A 21,852-nucleotide genomic window follows, 5' to 3' on the forward strand; every position below is an offset into this window, starting at 1 on the left:
GCCCTTCACCTGCGCGGCTCGGCGCGGCGCGGCGCGGCGCGCAGGTGGCCAGAAGCGGGCCAGGGGCCAGGCTCGCCGCCGGGGCCGCCGCGGCTCGGGCTCGGGCTCGGGCTCGGGCTCGCCCGGCGGGGCCGGCCCCGCGATCTGCCGCTCCGCTGAATGGACCGGCGAGGGGGAGGAGGAGGAGGGTATCATGTGATTCGCTTCCCTGCTCCTTTAAAGCAGCCACATGCAGCCGAGCACCGGCCACAATCACAGCTCTCGGCAGAGGGGGAGCCAGATCTGGGCTTGCCTGGGCAATCAGTGCTGAGCCTGCCTCCTTCCCATCCCTGCGGCACTTTCCGAGCCTGAAGTTTGCAGCAGAAGCAAGAAGCGGGGGGAGAAATCTCTGCAAAAATGGCTGGGGCAATTATAGAAAACATGAGCACTAAAAAGCTGTGCATTGTTGGAGGGATCTTGCTGATTTTCCAAGTCATCGCCTTTCTGGTGGGAGGTCTGATTGGTAAGTGTTAAAGGTGCAAACTTTTTCCTTCCCTCTTTCGTCTTGTTTAGCTACTTGTTACAGTATCACTGACTTGCTTCTATGATCTAATTAGCCCTGCTATTGTAGTTAAGAAAACACAGCTCCATGGGCCTCTTTGTGCACATTTCACTCTAGTGCCTACAAGAAAAGAAGGGGTAGAAAAAAAGTTTTTTGGCCTGGTTTCAGTATGTACTTAAAGAAAGAGGAAGGGGGGGATCTTCAGCATGGCGACTGATCGCACAAGGAAGCTTTGCATTGCAAAGTTGATTTTTTTTTTTTATTTATTTATTCTTTCCTCACTCCTTTCTTACCTTCGCCCCCTCCCTGTTTCTCGGTCTCCGACTCGACTGCAGGAGGAAACCTCATCGCTTTCTCTAATAACAATTAAAAAAAATAGGAAAACGAGTGGGAGCTCCTCCAGAAGAGGACAGGAGTGCAGTTATTGTCTCCAGTTTGCGGTGGTTTGCGTCTGGATGGCTGCGCGGGGTCTCCTCGAGCAGCCTCTGCCGCTCGCATCGCAGCCGGGCCGCGGGCGAGCGCGGCGGGGGCCGCGGCCGCGGGGCCGGCGCCGCCTCGCTGCCGGGCGACTCCGGCTTTTGTCCCTGCGCGCTCCGCTCTCCGCGGAAACCCTCTCGCGGTGCGCTGCAGGGAGGATCCTTCGGTCCTGGTTGTGCCTTCACGTATCGCCGGCGGCGGCTGGAGGCCGCGGGGACGGGCGCGGGGCCCGGCCGTCGGGGCCGCGGGGATCCCGCGCCGCCGCCGCGCTTGCCGGGCAGCCTGGCGCTCCGCGCCCAGCCCTTCCGGGCAAAACTTTTAACCCCCCCCGTTGTTTCCATGCGTTGTCTCGCAGGGGGCCCTGCAAAACCTTCGTGCTAGTGCTGGCGGGCCGGGGAGCCGCTGGGAGCACGTTCTCGGGCGGTGTTGGCGACCCGGCTGGCTGTGCTGGCTGTGGTTCTGGTTCGGGCAAGGAAACGGGGATTGGAAGGAGAAAGATGGAGGAGATCCTGATGCTAGGGCAGTCCTGGAGAATCATTCCTGGTGGAAAACAGCTGAGTTGCACTACACTACACCCCCACCCCGCTACTTCGGTGATTTCCACCGCTGAGCTCCTGGGCCGCTCTCRCCCAGAAGAGCTGCCTGCGCTCTGGAGGAATTCTGTGGCTGGATTGATTTTGCTCGTTCTGCTGGAGGCGACTTTGGCCCGCAGATCGGCTTGCCCAAGTACTCGCTTTCCTTTTGTAAGGATTCTTATTCTGTGTTATGACTGATACCTGGCGACTATTTTCAGTAAGGGCTGTAACTGCATGTTGGTGATGGCCTTTCAGGGAAAGGCAAATGCTATGGGTAAAATTTGTTAGTTTTTATTTTGGAAATAAAGTTAAGTTATTCTCCAGATAATCTTTGTTGTAGACACACTGAATAAACTTTGACACCCATGCTCCAGGAAGCAGGCTCTTTCTGATGCCCGGTAGTGTTTTGCATTTGTGATATTCTCTTTGTCATTTTTAAATACCATGTAGATACTGCTAAACATAATTTTTAAAAATGTAAGCTTTCCTCATTCTGTAGCTTCTGTTTGTCGCTTTTGGTCAATCACATGGGAGATCTGAGACAAATACTAGATTAAAACCCCATTTTTTCAGCCTTGTGGGCCTCAACCACACAAAATGGGCCTGACCAACGTTGAAGACTCTGAGGGTTGGCTACTTGTGTGTGTGTGTGTGCGCRCACACATGCATCTTTAAGAGCTAGTTTGAGCACTAGTATCTAATGAATCAGCGTCAGTAGAAGTTCCTTGGCCTGTGTTGTCCTAGAGTCAATGTCTGTAAGGGTGTATCTTAAGTGTGTTTCCTGTAGCCTTGCATTTGTGAGCTTATTACAAGCAACCTAAGTTTTTTAGAAGGAAGGTGTTAATCAGAAAGCAGCATTTCTGTGCTCATCTTGGGCCAGGTGTGATAAACAGGCATTTATATTTAGGCTTATGGGGTTTTAGAGATGAAAGAATGAGGCTCCAGTCTTCCATCTTGCATTCAGCATGTTGACGATGTGTGGCCTGGAGGATCCAGAGGATGAGTACTGCCATGCTGAGGGGCACCAGCCCCTGGTGGCAACACTGAAAAGCTGTATGTGTGGTTCTGGTAGGCAAGGCCCAGTCTGGCTGACTCTCCTCACCATGAGGACAGTAATTCAGCACTGAGTCTAAGCACATCACACAAACTGAGAGTAGCTTAATTTTGGTGGTTGGATAAGTGCATCTGCTATCTTAGGGCAAGTCCTAGGGGGTTATTGTGGTGAAACTGCTTGTTGGGAAATCCCACTCCTAGTTTTGTAACAGGCAAAACTGCAGTGATCAATTACCCAAACCAATTTCTCTCTTCCTTGCTGTGTACTGCTTCAGATGTATGCAAAGAGTTAATGGGCTGCCCTGGCACAGTGTTGTCTGGGCAGAAACTGGTCCTAGCCGGCAATGGGTCCTAGCTAGCTGGCAGCCTGAGCCTGCGTGGTGCCTGCTAACAGTTGCAGGTTCTTGTGTGGAAACTGGTTGTGATGTGGCTCCCAATGTCTGGTGGAGGCAATGCGTGAGCAGTATCTCCAAGACTGATCTGATACTCCCTGCTTGTTGGAGTCCTCCCTTGTGCCCATCTCTGAACTGCCCATCCTGATGTGCCCATCAGGCTGAACTGAGCCCTGGGCTTGCAGCCCATCCCTGGGCCTGCAGTGAGTTCATAGCGTGTGGTGTTTTGAGAGGAATCTGATGAAAAATGAATCCCTGGCAGGCATCCTTCTACCAAGCACCTGAAGGAAGGGGCTGGGGCAGGGGAACAGTACAGAAGTAGTCAGACTGTTCAGAGCTCTGACAGTAATGACAGGAGAATGCTGTTCTCCAGAGTATTGTACTACAAGGTGGGATGAGAGCTGAGATGTCACTGAAATAGTGTTCCTGGTCTGGTTTGATCCAGTGCACCACACAAACACTGAGAATCTAGTTATTTTAGTTTATTCAGGTCTAGACAAACTAAAATATGTACACAACTGGAACCCAGCTACAAAGCTAAAACACCCTTTCCTTTAGCAGTGTGTTAGGTCATATTTCAAAACGATGACTAAGTGCTCTATTTTAACAGATTACTTTCTCAAGTCCAAAATACACAAATGCAATGCATTGGTATCTGATAGAACAGTTGCAGCAAAACTTCATTTTTCTGAAGTTGTGCCGATTCTCCCTGGTTTTAGACAGTCAACTGTATTAATATCTGAATTTTAATCAGGCTTACAGATTGCCAGTAGCCTGCTCTCATATTCGGAAGCAGGGTTTTTATCGACACTCACTTGGATTTTGCGTAGAACTGTGTGTTGACCAAAAAATGAAATGTGTGCTTACTAGATTCATTCCTTATCAGGGTAAAGTTCCTGTGCAAGTCCTGGGAGTTTGCAAAGCTGAAAAGTGAGAAAACACCTCAAAAAGGTGTTTCTTTGTCATACTACTGCAAAGAAATGTTGGCCCATGACTGGGGTTGCTGCTTGAAACCACTGTGTAGAATTTCTGGTGTCTGCTCTGTTTTAAGTATCTTGTTTAAAGTCTGCACTTCTGGATAATGTGTTATATTCCCAGTTATGTTGTATGAGTACTAGATGAAATGTGATCCCTGAAATTAGCTGTAATGAAACCCTACATTCATTTTCCTGATATAAACAGTATCATAACTATATTATGAGAGAGCATGATTTTGCTTAACCAGAAATGCTTCCTGCTGGCATCCAAGGCAATATTAAAATGTTTGTAATAAAGCTAATTTACAATTGTGCCAGCAGTTCCAGGACCCTTGCATACCATGTATTATTTTGCCTTTTTAATGTAGTAGGTGGGTTTAGTTAGGTATCTCACGTTTTGGCTGCCCACAGGGATGTCTTCACATTTATACAGGTTTTAAATTGTGCTAGCCAGCATGGGAGTGAGATTAGCTCATGAAGGCCTTGTATTCGGCATAAAGACAAACCTGCTTACAGCTGGACCAGCAAAGGCATCTGACCCGGCTTGTTACTGAAAGTTTGGGCCAGAGCATTTCAGCACAGGTCACCTCACAGCTGCTGTCTTGGTGCCAAAGGTGGGCTAAGGCACCTTGTGTCCTCTCCTTCTTGCTCCCAGCCAGACACGTTGGAAGTTTTGTGTATATCTGACTTGATGACTATAGTAGGGGGTTTGTGTCTGTGTGGCTTTTTATAATAACAGCTTTTATTTACAAATATATTCTTCTGTAGACTGTGTGGAAAACTGTTGACAGTGTTGCCCCTTAAAAATAATTAAAAAAATCCAGGATGCAAGGGAAATTATACAGTATTTATACTTAAAAAGAAATTAACTCAGAGTTGTACCTTTCCCATTCAAATCCCATGGAGATGATGAGAACCTTATTTGTGTTAGTCTTAAATCCCAAAGTGACAGGCACCTTCTGTAAGGCTATCTAGCTCTGCGGGTCCCGTGAGGCTCAGAGCTCACTAGCAGCCTATGGGTGCTGCTGGGACTCGAACGTTCTGTGCGCCTGTGTGGGCTTTGCATTGCTCCCTGGCCAGTACAGAAGCTGGGCAGATGTGTCAGCCTGGGATGTCTGACTCTGCTAGGCTTGCTGATTTATTATGAAGCTAGTTTGTGCTCCACCAAATGGCTTGCTCTGTTATAACGATCCAGGGTTAAGAAATTGTCCCACTTTCTCTTTGGCTTTATCTCTGCTTTGTGTGACTGAAGTAATATGACGTGCTTCTTACTGCTGTTTTTCTGGTACTATGGGAGGCTGTTGTAAAGACCAAGCTTGTTGGGAAGATGAGCAAGCTGCAATGAAGGGCACAGGAGCAAAGCAGGCAACAGAGCTCTGGACAGCAGTCTATCCATTGCAAAACTGTGTTTTTGTTTCCCTTAAATAAAGAATCACTGCAAAGTTGTCTGAGAAGAGTTTTATGTGAATTACTTAAGAGACTACAAGGACACCTCACAACAATTTGCAGTTTTTCTTTACAATTCCATCGAGATGACTTGAATTCAAGAGGATTTCTTTATAGTGAAGACAAAGTCAAAGAGCAGGCATAGAGCCAAGTCTGCATAGAGCATAAGTTGGAAGTCCAGTATACAACCATACATTTTACTAATTTAACTGATTAGAAAAAGTGGAGGTTTATTATTTTAGCACATAAATCCCCTGAGAAGAGAGGGATGCATATGAGAGTGTGAAGGCTCACTGCTTCCTTGCATTGGCTTAAGGTTGGAAAAAACCCTGAAYTGTTTTGACTGGAGGAAATAGAACTTCTGCTTGTGTGCCTTACCCAGAGAGATAATGAGTCATGTGTTTAAATGGCTGAGCAGCTATCAACAATTCCAGTTCATTATCTAAATGTCTGATTTGGCTGCTGAGCAGTGAGTTTCCAGGATTTAATTTTCCTTCTTCGGATTTCATTACCTTCTTAGGACTGAATTGATCTCCTGAGGAGAAATGCTCTGGATTATAAGGTAGTGGATGCAGACTCCTAAATAAGAATGTCTGAATTCTAGGACAAAGACCATTTTTATATGCCTGACTTTCTTTCATTGCTAGCCTCTCCAAAAGATGGGCAAGTTGTGCTGAATAGGTCCATGCTGTACTGTGGACATGAATGCCAATAGACTCCTCTGTATAGACAGATTCCTTTAGTACTGCAATCTTGGCAGAAGCACTGGGAGCTGATGAAAAAGCAGACATGAAAGGTCATGTCTATTTAGTTTAGGTCTACTCAATTCTTCTTTTTAAGGGTTGTAACTGTAGCTGAATGGGCAAATGTGCCAGAAATTGACAGTTCCCAGACAGAAACTTCCGTGCTCAGGCCTTTGAGAAAGGGGCAGTAAAGACTAAATCCTACCAGGTAACATTTTTGCTCTTCTTGCAGTTGAATCACTTGCAAACTACAGTTAGCTTGGGAGATAAACATAAGGGGAATTTAGTGCTTCATAGTCTGCATAAAGTAAAAACTACTTGTGCGTTGCTTTTGCTTTTTGTTATACACCTAAATAGATGGATTTGTTTTTTAAACTTAATCTGAACACCACTGATCAAGTGGTGATGGTTGTGTTGCCTCTCTACTCTTTGCAAGGGATAAAGCTTTAAACAGGAAGTCTTCAGTAAAAAAGCGCTTCTGGTCTTTGAAGTCAAGTTATAACTCTTTCATGTTAGCGTTAGAATCCCTTTGAAGAGAGAAGGTGTAACACATCTGCTCCATGCAGATGCACTGCATTTCCTTAGTGCTAGCTCTGGCATGTGTGAAATACGGGGCTAATATATTTGCTCTAAGAGGATCTAATCCCTTGTATTCAAATGCAGATGAAATTCTTTACATATTTGAGTATTGGCAGTTTCAAAGTATCTAGTTATCTATAGCGTGCGACTTGTAGAATTTCAGACTGTCACTCAAAAGAAAAGCTTCTCTTTAAAAGCAGCATTGGATGATGTTGGTTCACTCTTGCTGTTTTAGACCTCTGTTTCCAGGGATTTTGTATCTTGGCTGGATGGAGCAGGAAATGCATTTGATGTGAGTTGAAAATTGACAGAGAAAGACTTGGAAGAAGATAAAAATGTCTTTGTGGCATTTAGTGAATCAGTTTTACCTTTTTTCTTTTAAGTAAAATATTTTGTGTGTATGTATGCATTTATGGAACTGGTGCTGCTCGTGTTTGCTTCATTTATATTTGTCCCTGCTGCTGGGGGGGGGGGCATATACATACGTATATGTATCTTGGAGGCCGTTTAGCTAGTTCTCCCTGATATGTATACTCGTACTCTACTGCCTCAAAAGTTTTTCTTGCTTTGAGTCTTGCCTGTGGCTGATGGGAATAATCCCTTTTCTGTGAAAACAAGATCATTCCCCAGAAGCACCTGGATATGTGTTTGAAGTCAGMAGCATTACAAGGGTCTTTGACTTCTGTTTCCACAGCAGGGATCCCAACTGCACTTTCATTTTTAAAGGTTCTTGGCATAGCTACTACAGTGGCTCTTTGAAAATTTACTTATGAAAGAAAATCTTCAGTTTGTGTTACTTTAAAGTTGCTGTGCTGCATAGACAGCTTCTTCTGGAGGACTTCTTTCAAAGTTGCACAGTGTACCATTCAGGAGCAAATTAAAAAAAAAAGACACACAAAGCAAAACCCATACACATTTATCTCAATATTGCATGGCTATAGAAAACTTGRGGGGTGGAAGGGAGGGAAGCAGAAGCATAGCAATTAATAAAAACCAACAGTAGCACTAGTTCAGTGATCTCCGAGTCCTGGCTGCTCATTCCCACCTCTGTGCATTGAGACAGTAGTCTTTAGTTTGGCAGAAGTGTGAGCTGCTGTTTATGCCACCTAGTACTGTTTTTCATTGAGCCATGCAGTAATCTTGAGTCAGGAATCTTGCCACTTTGCAAAGGAGGCGGAAAAGATAACTACTGCCGAAGCTGGCAGTGTTGCAGAAAAGGGTATGAGCCTGAGTCTGCGTCTGTTCTCTGCCTTGGAAGTAGAAGGCCTGGCTGGAGGATGCATCTCAGGCCAGCAATCTCCACAAGCTGCGGGGAGGAGGGTCTGCTTGTTCCTGACATTTTTTTTTTTTTTTATGATCTGAGACCAGAAGGACTGAGAAACATATAGTAATAAGAAATCTACTGGAAAAGAGGTAAACAGGAGTGTTCAGCCGTAGCAATGTCTGTGAAGTCCCGTTATAAATATTGATGAAATGGTGGCCATTTTATGAAAAAAGTGCTGCCTTGACAAGGAAGAAAAATACTTTTCCAATTACAAGTCTTATTTATGCAGTCTTTGAAAGCAATATAGTTACAATTTCAGTAAAAGCAGAATAAAAGGCAATAAAACATTGCAGGATATATTTTCTGTTTCTAGCAACAAAGCTAGATGGGTAAGGCACTGTACCAGAAGTTGGGACTATTCTGTGTGTGTGGTGTTTTTATTTAAAGGTGTTTATGGCTCTGCTGCTGACTTGCTGTGCAGTTGTGAGCCATATGGTAAACCTCTGCCTTCTCCTCTTTTCTTATCTATTGTATTTGATTGATGCCTAACCAGGGCTGGAGTCCCGGGTGGGCTGGAGTCCTGCTACATTTTTATACAGTCTTTGGCAAGTCAGGGCTGTGATCTTGATAAAAGCTCAAAGCCAACTGATGATACAGAAAAGGAATGCCTTTGGCAAGGAGAGTGGGCTTTTAGCAGAGTGTGGTTGCTATTTCACAGAGTGGTTGAGGTTGGAAGGGATCTCTGGAGATCTAGTTCAACCCCCTGCTCAAAAAAATTATGTGAACAGCCGTTCTGTATATAAAGGTCGCTGTTTTCAGGAAAAAGACTTTCATGTGGCCTTGTGAAACAGTAACTAACAATAAAAAATATTAATATAAAGATTGTATGACAGGTTGCTGTCAAGAACATTGTATTAAACTGCAGCATCAAGGTCAGGAAAGATGGAGGAAGAAAAGATCCTAACTTTCATATTGCAGTAAATATATATGTATAGTATGTTATTCAGGTTCTCGCTATTCTAATCGGAAAACCTTGGTCTGTCTGATGATAAATTAGCTTGTTTATTCCTATCCTRCTGTTGGTTAGTGCAATGAAGCAGAAGTCCATTGTATGTGCTCATTGGGTAGTGATGGCCCTGCACAGAAGGGGGTAATTGAGTAGAAAAGCAGAATGCTCTTGGTGCATGGGAGAAGTTAACACCACATGAGGTCACTAGGATTCAAGCTTTAATCAATGTAGACACAATGCAATTGAGATTTTCTAAAGGGCTTGTTTATAGTGTGAGAGCAAGGGTCAGTAGTTAATTTGAAATACTGTAGGTCTTCTAGATGATAAGGTACAAAAATATGTATCATAGAGGTAAATATGCTTGTAGTAGAAGAGAGTGGATGCTATTATACTTGGGCTGAATGTCTCGTTTGGATAAATATGGAATAGGGGAGAAAAAAGGAATTACATGAGGGGTTATTATAGCAGTTTAGTAAATTAAGTAGMTATTAATTTTGAATTAATATATTGAGTAATAGTGACTTTTGTAGAGATTTATACATAATATTGTAAAATGCACCAAATAATTGAGCTCACTTATTCTGTGGTAAATCTAATGTCTTGTTTTCTGCTTTTCTTTTTGGAAAAAGGGGAAATGGTTGTCTACGTTAAATGAAGAGAGATTTCTTCAAGGACAGTTTAGTTAAAAACAAATGAAAGATAATAAATGAGAAGTACTTATTGCTATATTAGGGATGCATTAAATGATTACCATCTTAACTAGCATCAAAGTTTGAGTCAGGAACTTCCAAATTTTAAAAATAAGCTGTATGGCTGATCAGTGTTATCTGCTAGTACTTTGTGATTTGGATCCAGGTATGAAAAGAAGACAAACTGATGGTTTGTATTTATCCATTGTGTTTGAAGTATACTCTGATTACTAGATGGTAATTCTAGCCAGGTCAAAAAAAATTACTTCCTCCCCCCCCCCCCAAAAAAAAAAAAAATCCTACAGCTCTAGGCTGTAAAAAGTAATCTGAGGACTATTGAACTTGAGAAAGATGTGATCGTGTTTCCAGCTTTTTTTCTGATCTTAACTTCGCTTGCAGGATGGGTCATCAGCTACAATGTTTTGGAGGTTGTTTGAACAAGAGTTTTCTGTTTAATTCATTTTCTCTTTCTCTCTCTCTCATCCTGTGACATACTATCACTAATGTACTTTACTGCAGAAATGATCCTAATGTTCATCCTTTATTTTGCTTTCTCCCTCTTAAAGACCTATTTGTTTTAGCTTCCCCCCACCCCTTAGAAATCTTAAGGTGAAATGTTGTTTCTCCCACACTTGAAGATTCATTACAGRCTTATTGCTATCAAAAGGCCTCCTTTCTCTACTGTTACTTACTCTCGTTTTTGTGTTCTGCTCAATCAGCCTGAGTTCTCAAGCTTTTTCTGTAATGGCAGCCTGGAGGCAGCTGTAAATGCACCCAATAGAAGAAGGGAGGAAGTTGAGCAGAGAAGAGTAGAAACATCCATGTGAGTGAGTGAAGAACAAGATTTGGGACACAGCACATGGGAGAACTGGGAGCTACAGAAAGAAACAGCTGTAACTCTTCTGAGTTGAAAAGTGTTGGAGGTTATGCCGAGCCTTGCTGAGTGCTCCCTAGGAGACACTCTCAGTGCAGTTACCAGTTAGGCAGGTACTAGATGCACTTGGTTCTTGGCATAGGCAAGCTGCATGCTTGCGAGGGAGAGCATAATTTTTCAATGTTTGTTTCAGTCTAGTCTAAAATAACACAGAATGGTAAAACTTTGATTATAGGAACAGCATAATGTTGTCCAGAATGATCTGTGACCATTCGAGATAGGGCAAGGGTTCTGGGTGTTCAGAGGATAGAGCAAAGGAAGAAGAACTGGAATATATATTTGTTGTGATTTTTGGTACATACTCATTATCCAGCTGACAGTAATTTCTATCTCATCTAAGCTCTGCTACGACCGCTATACAGTGACTTAATGTTAGGCTGGTACATAGAGTGCTAAAAAGGGGGAAGAAGGATCGACAAGATCAAGAACATACCTGCATCCCAGGAGCAGTGCATCAGTTTCAAGATGTGATGGGATAACACCCTGAACAACCTAGTCTGATCTCCTAGATGACCTGCTGTGAGCAGGAGATTGGATTAGAGCCCTCCTGAGGTTCCTTCCCACTTACTGTCTTTGAAACGATTACTTTTTAAGATACCATCTAAGGAGCCATAATTCTGTAATATAGAGCATTAGTTTTGCTTTAAAAATTAAGCTGACGAAGATCAAGATTAGGATTTTGTGATTAGCTGATCAGACTCTCTTATTGTGTGGAGTAGTGGTGGGGTTTATTTTCCTTTTTAAGCAACCATAACTAGAGGGTTAAGTCTGAAGTAAAGCCTTTGCCAAAATGAAAAAACAGTCCTTTTGTTTCGTTTATATGGCCATGGTGTTCTATTCATCATGAACTGAATTCAAGATTCCCGTTCTGAGGATTTCTGAGAGCCACTGCAAGAGTGATGGTAACTAAGATCTAATCGGGTGCTCAAGAAGTTAAGACAGCTGTTTAGGAAAGGCCTGGAACTGCCACGTTTCATGTCTCTTGAGAGTATCTCCTCCTTTACCAAATTGCTAGGTACTTTGAATAGGGTGCACTCAATTTCTTAAGCAAATACAGTTGTATTTTATTAAAGAAAACGTGTAGAGAGGGAAACAGTGCCGGCTAGCTCTGAAATTTTGTAGCCATCTGATTGTGTTTGCTCTTTGCTGATGTGGAATGAAAGAATTCCAATTCCAGCTGAGATATCTGAGAATAATTCTGTGTACACTGGCAATGAGGATGGCTGTCTGAGCGCTGAGAAACCAAATTATGAAATCTTCAGTGAAATTAATATCTTGGTATCTCTGGATGTTCCTGTCAGTAGATAAAAGGTATTCAGAGATGCCTCCTTCAGCTTCTCTTATTTGGAGTAACTCTGTAACACTGTCTCTTAGTCTCAGGTGGAACACAGTCACCAATTCAACATGAAACTGAGCAGTGTTAACACATTCAAAGCCTAAAAAAATTCAATTTTTTATGTTCCCTGCTCTCCCTGCTGCAGTCCAGCACTAAATGCCTATGTTCATTTTAAGTGCTGCTATCTTCTGTGGATACAGCTTTATTAAAGCTATAGCTTGGATATTTGCTTGAGCCAATGGCTAAAAGAGTATTTTGAATGTGAAAAGTGAAACAAGTCTCACTGGAAATTTATATACAAGAACTACTTCAATCTGTAGCTGAATGTGAGGCATCAGCTTAAACAAAACTTGGCTTTTAAAGTTCATCAAAAATCCCACTCAGGAAATGGTGGGCATATTGATGAAGATACCTGGATCTACTTGGGGCTAAAGGACTAAAAGTATCAAAAGGAATTGTGGTTCTTTGGCAGGAAATAGAATAGTCTGCCCAACCCTGTGTATTTTGTGATATCCTTGGGGCTTTTGCAGTGAGCAAGGCATCTTTGAAGCATTTTCCTGGAGAGATGGAACAAACTGTCTTCCTAGTTCCTCTGACACATATGGCCAAACTGCTTTAGCCAGTCACTGCATACCTTTAAGACAAATATGTTTATAATATATATGCAAACAAGCTTTGAAGATGGTAAATGATATTCACTTCCCAAACTAGTATGAAAAGCAGTGGGCTGCAAAAGACAGGCTGCTGAGACAATCTTGGTTTTATCTTAATGTGCATGCTTGCCTGGTCTTTTTAAGAAAAATTTAATACTCATTTTTCCTGTTAGTGCTAAGGAGAGCCTTGGAGGTGATATCCCCTTCCTCCCCCCAGCCTGTTGTCTTCTCTGCTAGTGCAGGCATATCAGTCCTTGGAGATCATGCCAGTCACACTGGAAGTGTTTTCTGTGAATATCTCTAACCTTGTATGTGGAAGGTTTTTGCCCTGTGAAGGGCAGGCACTATTCACCAACAGTATTAGCAGCTCTGAAACGCTCGCATCTACAGCTTTCTGGCTGTAGTTTCCACATGCAGCGCTACTTGGAGCAAGTGGTCTCAGCACAACGTCCATTTGCATTTGTTGGAGCCAAACAATCTTCGAAAAAGGGCTCCCAACACGGCTAAGTCTAGTGATGCTAAACAAGGTATGGAGAAGCATTTCCTGTTTAAGTTGCCTAGTGGAAATCTAGGTTTTTGAAGAGTTCTGTGAAATGTCTTCTGATAAAAGCTCTACTTGGTTGCTTCTGCTTACCGATGTAAAGAGTTACTGCTGCATTATTTCTCATCACAGCAAGCAGACTCAGAACGCGGTCTAAGACTTCTCCACTGTGTTATGCAAAAAATGCTGTTTAATTATTTACAGGCTGACATAAATGGTTCAGTTTTACATATTACATGATATCCCAACCCCCAGACTGAAGGGTTGAAAGCAGCCTGCTTGGCACTGCTTTTTAGCTGAAATCCCTTGATGCTAGCTTTGTTTTGCATAGCACTTTGTAATACTGTTAGTTGACTTGGCTGCAGTTTCACAAAGCATTTTTTTTCCACTTGGTTCAACACTCAGTCGAATTTAATGGGAATGGAGCCAAACGAGTAATGTAAGCCAAGTGCCGACGTTTGTTTAGTGTGCAGTTCCTGACAAGAAATATATATAGTAATTGTCTCTTACTCCTCAAGGCTGTAACTCTGGCAGAGGGAATGCTTGAGTTAGCATGCCAAGTATTTAAAATCATAATCTGTCAGTGATGAAAACATGTATTTATGGCTATAATGAGTTGCATCAAAGCAAGCAACGTTGTTTTTTTTCTATAGAAGTAACAATGTTAATTCAGAAATGCCTACTTTTAAATCACACACAGATCTTTCACAGTTAAAAAGCTCTGAGAGCTTGCCTAGAAGGTCTAGTTTATTTCTCAGCAATATTCACTTTACAGCTGCAGTTTCAGTCTTGGTTACGAGATGCTGCATCATGCCATCGTACAGGAATGTCGTACTGTGTGACTTTGTTTTAATGCGCTTATTTTCCATCAAAGCATTCTGTGATCATGGATTTGCTGTCAGATTTCTGGTTTGTTTTGGTTTTGAATGCTTAGTTTTGCTCAGTTTCCTTTTGGCTTATCGATAATTTGCAGTTTTCTGGAGCTGATGGACTCTCTCTGAGCTTTCTGTGCTTCCCCAGAGACTGCTGGACGCCGTGAGCAGTTGAAGTGCGGCAGTGCTACGTATCTGGTACGCTGAGGTTGYGGGTGGCTGTCAAGAGCAGGTATGATGCGTCTGGGAGGACTCTTACTCGAGCAGCTGCCTCTCCTGTTAGCCCTTCCTTCACGACTTCATAACTGCTGCTCTTCAGCTAGAAGAAAACCAGTGCTATCAACAAATAAAAAAACAAAACAAAGTTYATAAGCCACCACTTTTGAATAGCTTTCTTGTGGCTTGCACACCTGTCCGACACGCGCCTGCGGAGGTGGTGCGCTGGCGAAGAGCAGCGCCGCGCTCTGCGGAGCCCCGGCCGGGCTCCTGCGGAGGAACGTGGCTGCGCTGTTGTGATGCTGCAGCCACATTACCAGGGAGACGGGGCTGAATCACTCGGGTGTAGCRTGCGTGGATGTCCCCGGCCGAGACGACTACGTGTCGCGGGGGGCCACAAACCATGAGCTGGCCTCCAGCAGGACGCAGCCAGGGCCGGCCTGGGGGTGGGGGGGTGTTTTGTTTTCCTTATAGAAATYGTTGAATTTTCTACGTGGGGTATAATTGCTTGCTGCCGGTGTTTTGGGTGGGCTGTGATCTGTTCAGGAAGTCTCTGGCCATCTGTCAGAAAGCTGGTGGTGACAACGTGAAAATAGGCTGCAGCGGGAGCCGGGGGCTGCCCGGGCTCTCCCTCCCTCCCTCCCTCCCTCCCTCCCCTGCGGATCTTGACGTTCAGTCTCCTGGTATTCTATAACCTACTTCTGGTTTAGTGGGTAGTCTGGAAATATTTAAATGCTTATCATTTGCGTTAGAGCACTTTGAGTTATGAGATTAAATTAGATTATTTTGAATTCTGAGCAGTAACAATCGCATTTACACACACACAAAAGATAGGACAGGTTTTTTTAATAACTGAAACTTCAAATAAGACTAGCATTACATATCTTCAAATTCCAGTGCAAACAAAAATAAAAACTAAAGTTTTCAACAGCTTAAACAAAAGGCTTAASCTGCTCCTGCTGATTTCCAAAACCTGGGAGGCTGGAAGAAATTAATTACAGTGTGTCAAATGGTAGCTTACTGATGATATTTCAGAAAATGGGACAGTTCTGTTTTAATTGTAGCAAAAAGTATTGGACATTAAAATCAGACTTTAAATCCATTAGACATTAAAATACGTTGAGCTGGCTGTTGTGGAAAAAATATTTCTGACAAAAAAAAAAGAACAGCTCTATAAGGGGAGGAGAACTGTTACTGAACACCCAGTCGTTTGACTTGGCCTATGTAGAAGCCTCTAAAAAAACTGGTGGGTAGATCTAGGCTGGGACAACTCCAGCCCTGCTTGTCTTCATGGCTTACAAGGTTGGTGATGCATATATGTAGTATTAAAATATTTATTTCCCAGATTATATTAGAAACAAGGCAGAACTGTTTTCATAAGAACTCTTGGCATAACAGAGCTATGTTAGAAAAATATATTTGAACTTTTAAAAGCTTTTCCTTTCTCTTAGAAAGATTTGCAGGTTTTGTTTTATGCTGAATTTTTCTAACCTCCCCATTTTAACTTAAGAGTTTCTGTTTCCTCACTGATATAAAGCTAAATTAGAATAATCCTTCATAGTTTCAATTCTCTGATTTAGGATGTTCTATATTATCCTGAGAAAAGAAAAACAAGGATCTTACAGCCATGAAAACTGTTAGGAAGCCTGATGACTGTGGTGAGGGGGCAGGGGAGCTTTTTGAGAAGGAGTGGTRTAAATCTTGCTTGCTAATTTTTCAGAGGTAAGATGTCTATTCAGGTTCTCTGCTGGTGATAGCTTAAAAGATTGTGGCTAGGGAAAAGGGCATACAAGCCTTTGTTTTTGACATACTTATTAGTTCACAGCAAAAGAACAAATGCTTTAATGCAAAATTCTTCTTTTCAATTAACAAAAGTGGATGAGCAAGGAACTTCAGAGGTCAACTTTCCTGATGTTTTTCACACAGGAAAATTTTTGTGGGGCTGAGACTGTAGCTGGCACAAAACACATACAGTAAGGTGCTTGTGAGGGAGAGCTCTGAAAAACAGTCTGCCGACAAGAGAGGTCAGTGATGGGGTTGGGATGGGTTAGATGCAAGGTGTTCCTGCTATGTCGCCCAACCAAGGATGCAGATTAGTCTGCAACAACTCTGCAGTGCTGTGACAGATTAGGACCCGCACAGCTGGAAGTGATAAGAGAAGTGGCAAAATGCTTGTTGTTCAAGATAGTGCTGGCTGGCCAATGCTTTCTCTAGTAACAAAGGTAAAATTGCAGGAAAACTGCCTGTTGCAATTGGTGCCAGTGGGTGATAACCTCATCCAATAGACATTTCGTTGCATTTAGCTTGGTTTTCAGAAGATGCTTTCCTCACTTGACTAATCTGAGCTTTGTTGGGATCCAAATCTCTCTCCCTGCATCGAGATCAGGGCTCTACACAGTGGACACCTTAGGCATGTGGCAGCCGTGCCCTTCTGTGATACACCGCGGTGGGATTTGGCAGGCAGACATGAACTCGCTCAGCATGGGCTCTGTCAGCCAGATTTAAGCCAGCCCTGACATGGAAACTGTGTTAGTGCCACACGGAGCTGAGGCTAATGAGCCCTGTGGAGAGGCTTGTGTTGTCCTGTGGAAGGTGGTGTGGAGGTAATYGCAGCTGATTACGGTTGCATAGAGAGGGCCCAGCCTTTTTACTTTGCACCTGCCATACCAGATCACTTATGGGCATGAGAATGAGTTAAAAGAGGCAGCAGCAATACTTGATGTTAGTTCTGGGAGCTCTTTGCTTCCTTGATGTTTTCCAGATGGTATGATAGCTTTGGACTTCCAGCCTGCTTTAAAAAGAATTGTCTGATTCAGCAGTGAGGGAAAAACCTCCTTGCCCAAGTAGTTGGCCCAACCTATGCTTGGTTCAAATCACTGGAGTTAGCCTTTCCCAGCTCTGCAGAACTTCAAGGGTTAGGATTCATTCATCTCTCTGAGTTAGTGCTCTGGGTACATGCTTTACAGGTGGAYTTAATTGAGTGAGTAAACTGGAAGGGTATATACACAGGAAAAAAAATACCAATAATTTTCAGTGCAATTTTGGTATAACTGAGGTATCTGAGACTGAATCAGCTCATTCCCATGGTTTCAGCTCATCTTAATTTGATCCCACTGCAAAGTCAGTAATATATCTGTAGATGTAATGAACTTAATTATTTAACTGCAAGATGAAGGAGCTGTGAAGGAAAAATCATTTGACGTGTTTATTTTAGATTGCCTCCAAATAACCAAATGGAGAGCTGCATGTTTTGGTGGAGAAACTGTTGGATAAGATGCTCAAAGATTTAAGAAAAAAAAAAAATGTTCTCTTTCATTTTCAGCTCCCAGTCCCACTACAGCTGTTCCTTACACGTCAGTGAAGTGCATTGATGTAAGAAAAAACCACCACAAAACCAAGTGGCTAGTGCCCTGGGGAGCTAACCAGTGTGAGAAGATCAAAGACTTCGACGAAGCAGTGAGCAGGCAGATAGAGGCCAATGATATCGTGTTTGCTGTTCACATTCCTCTTCCTGGCAAGGAGATGAGCCCCTGGTTCCAGTTCATGCTTTTCATCATGCAGCTGGACATCGCATTCAAGATGGACAACGACCTAAGTAAGTCACTTTGTGTCATTTATTACATGCTGACTGTGATCTGTCTAATTTCCCTATGGCTGTATTTCTCCTAAAATCACTTTTATTTAGCACCATATGTTAACTGCTAGAGTACAGGAAAGGGATATTGCTGCTCCAGCTTGGATTTTTCTGATCTGTGTGGAGGTGGTGAAAAGCAGTGTCGTGAGATTATTTTTTTTAAAGTCTCTGCCCAAGACCTGCTTTATGCAAACATTTGAATTGGTTACTAGTTTACCCAATGCTGAAAACTGTAAGTCATACTGTTTTGCTCAGTGTTTGCCAAATGCTTTTAGGTGTTGAGTTCCTAAACTGCAGGATGAAGTATTTGGAGATTTAATCCGCAAGTTCACCTGCGAGGAGCTTGTTTGAAAGAATGCTTATGCCTGAGACAACTTTTACACAAACATTTTCCATCAGATAACAGTTGCAAAAGAGACTGTTTGTTTACTGAGGCTTTGTCATCTTCTGAATAATTTTAATTCTTCTGCAGTTTGAGTTCGTTCATTGATGAACTGAAATACTTGCACTAAGTTCTGTCACTCATTGAGATAATCTTTTGCTAGGATTTGATAAATGCAGATGGAAATTACCTTTTGGCCTTCAAACTACAGTGGCTGAAACTTAATGGCAAAACTGTGTAGGTACTGGAACCATGGAAGAAGGTGTCTTACTGGGATTCACCCTTAAGCAGTACCTGGAAGAAGATAAAATATGTGAGGGGAAAAAAAAAACACCCTGCAAGACAGATCTGCAAAACAATGTCTGACTAATCAGCCCTTTAACAAAAGAGCAGTTGTAGGTGTGCTTGTATATATATGTGTGTGTATTTTTTAAGGAAAAATCCCTTTTCTTTGAAAAACTATTTATTCATAGTTAGGTTATAGTTCTTGATAGCTTTAGCTGTTTTAAATTGGGGCTTCTCTAGCTCTTTCTCTGGCTGTACACTGTCTCCCTTTTCTTGAGCCTGGGACTAGTGTTCATGTGATCATGCGGTAGGTTGGTTTACGGAGCAAATCTGTTTTAAAAATCAGTTGCTTTGCTCAGGATCTGGATCAGCTCCCTAGGCTGAGTGATCATGCAAGCAGTAGTGCTGTTGTATGGGAGGGAGCTGGGTGTACGCACTGTGGCGGCTGCAGCAAGGTCAGCTTGGATCTATTTAAGTTTCATGAAATCGTACTACTTTGCCTTGTCTGATCAGCGTGGGCCTGTTCCTTCCCAGCCATGTAATACAGACAGCATCATTAAGATAAGTTCAAAAAAAAGCTTTTTTTTTTTTTTTTTTTTTTTTTTTTTTTTTTTTTTTTTTTTTTTTAACTATAATTACTTATATGGAGGGAATTATACTTCATAGCTTTGCTAGGGCCTCAGCTTCTTAGACTTTAAAAGATTATTGTGTTTAGGAAAAAAAAATTCTTTTTGTTTCTAAAATCAAACCAGTGAGCTGGAATACATCACTGGCTGAACACCTGGAACCAGTCTGTTAAAATACCAAACAAGCTTTAGACCATGTTCTCTCCTGTAAGTGCAGAGAGAACCTTCTCATCATTATTTGTGCAGTTCAATGACCAATTCCTTTAAAGCTGGGATTTGTTTTTGAGATTTAAAAGCTGGAAAAATTTTTTGCTACCCCTGGTTAATAAAACCAAGGTATTCAGAGATGAGGTATAGTGCCTCTGTGGTTTCGAAAGATTTTGTTTCTGGTCATTATCAGTTCAATAGCTGCTGGTGTTCTTTCTTTATAAGAAGCATTTTGAGACAAGATCTATTAATACTTATTGTGTAAGCTTATTTGGCACATCTTGAAGGTTTTCTTTCATTGACTGCAAAAAGCTTTAAACTGCTGTTTCCCTACACTTTGTGCCAAGCTGAAGTCATATTTTAAATTAAGTGTAAAACCTATCTAAGAAATGAGTGAAGAACATTTTTTTTGCTTCCTAGATTGTGGTTAAAAACAGATAATATTAAGCAAAGTTAACCAAAAAGATGGTTAACCCAAAGTTATTGGAAAAATACAGAAACTTAATAATTTGGCAGAGTTTTAAGAGCTTTATTTGTCAGACAATTGAAAACAGCTTTTCCAAATAGGTAACATTGAAAATGTGAAATAAAAAACCCAGAAATTAAAAAAAATCTGTTTTTTAAACTGACAATTTAAGTTTCTTCTCTCTTGAGCCTTAATTTAAGATCTCGGACATGTCTGTCATCCTGCTGTAGCTAATGCCAATAGGGGTTGGTGCCAAACCAGCAAAGAGTTCTGGAAGGCTTCACAGTTGTTAAATACGTTGTCAGGCACCAGTATAATAACCGTTCTGCAGCTGCCTCGGATCGTCGAGGAAAGCAGCACAACGTAGTAACTGGCAACGTTTTTATCCACACGAAGAAACTAACTGCCTCTGTTTGCCCGAGGAACACCCCTGCGCTCGGCGGCTGCTGACGCYGGGTGGATGAGATGAGAAGACGCCCGCCGAAGGCCGGGGCAGCTGCTCGTCCGCGCTGGGCTCGGGAGGATTCCCGCGTGCTCCCGGGGGCTCCGTGGCGGGAGGGGAGGCTGCCGCCGTGAAACGGCCAAGTGACTCACGCACTTGACGCAGGCTCTTCCTCTCGCCACTGCCGCTTCTAAAGTTTGTCCCTTTGGCCGCAGGGCAAGGCTAATGGGAGGCTAAGTCACAGCTGTACCACAGTTCAATTAGTGCTGCTCTGCTTGCTTATGACGCATCGCTGGGTGTGCAGAAAGCCAAAAATCCGGCATGTGTGTCAGCCCTTTGACTGCTGATTTGGTCATCAAGTGAGCAAGGGTTTTTCTGTGGCAGAAGGAAATGTCAGCCCTGGCAAAGTGCCCCTGACGGGATCGGAGAGCAATCATCAACCTCCACGGCAAGTGGCTCTGGACCTTCTGAAGCCCCCCACCAGAAACGCTGCGTGGTGTTTATACCCTTCCAAAGAGAAACGTGACGTTAACTTTTTCTCCTCCAGAATGCTGTTCTGGGCTCCAGAAGCTCAGATACTTACAAGCTAAACTATTCCCTTGTATTTAGCTCTCATGGAAAGCCACAATACATTCAGATGCTATTTCTCCGAGGARGAAAACATTTCTGTGTCCACGCTGTGTTAATGCATTCAACCACTGAAAGGAGATGCTTTCCGGAACAGGGAAAGAAGGTGGAAAGAGAAACCAGATGAAGTTGTTGTGAAACTTTCTGTACCTTGATAATGAAAGCTCCAGTCATAAGAGTTTGCACAGTTTGTGAGGAAGAGAACATGTGCAGGCAGGACCCTGCTCTTGCCTCGGTGCAAAATGCCTCATTCACCCGGACTGCATGAAACAAATGCTCTGTATGAACAACACTGGCTGCTCTCCAGCAATAACACAGCTGTTGAAAGAGCTTAGTCACCAGGGCGATGGATGCAGCTCTGCGAGGGAATGTTTGTGTGCAGTAATCTGACATTTAGCTGGCTGGCAGCAGCCTTGGAAGTGAAGTAGAATTAGTGGAGGAGCAGTGGCGATAATCTGGTTTCTGACCATAAGAAATCTCTCGTGTAGAGCTAGCACAAAAGGCTTCTTTTGAAACTTTAAGTGTTACTCTGTTACTGTGCAATTAGATCTTATTTCTGTCATTGAATGTGAGGAACACTGGGCCCTTCTAGGGAAGGCATAAAGGCCATTTAGCTCATCAAAGCCCATTCTCCAAAATAGCACCTGTCCTCAAAGTCCTGTCCCTCCTGTAAYGCTGTACATGCTTGGCTAAACTGTCACTATTCATTGCGTTCTTCCTGGCTCTCATTTCTGGCTTTGCTGCTTCCTGGGACAAAGCAGCAGTATTGCTGTCCACAGGCAGTATTCCTGGTTGGGTAGGCTTTCAGGAATTGCTTAAATTCCCTTTCTTGTATAGGCTATGTTAATCTGTTTGTTCTCATCATTTTAGGTACTTCAGTTTCACT

General features: G+C 42.9%; 1 protein-coding gene across 2 annotated transcripts in view; it reads left to right on the top strand.

The window, feature by feature from the left end:
* The first annotated feature begins 226 nt into the window (after positions 1-226).
* Positions 227-21,852, top strand: part of WLS (Wnt ligand secretion mediator) — a 39,713-nt gene continuing 18,087 nt past the window's right edge. For both annotated transcript variants that reach the window (XM_085306370.1, XM_085306371.1), the window contains exons 1-2: positions 227-502; positions 17,620-17,892. In XM_085306370.1, coding sequence (XP_085162496.1) covers positions 397-502; positions 17,620-17,892 — 379 coding nt within the window. In that variant the 5' untranslated portion in view covers positions 227-396. The remainder of the gene's footprint in view (positions 503-17,619; positions 17,893-21,852) is intronic.

The sequence above is a fragment of the Rhea americana genome, unplaced genomic scaffold, assembly GCF_003343005.1.
Source record: "Rhea americana isolate MKP2758 unplaced genomic scaffold, rheAme1 scaffold_239, whole genome shotgun sequence".
Lineage (NCBI taxonomy): Eukaryota > Metazoa > Chordata > Aves > Rheiformes > Rheidae > Rhea > Rhea americana.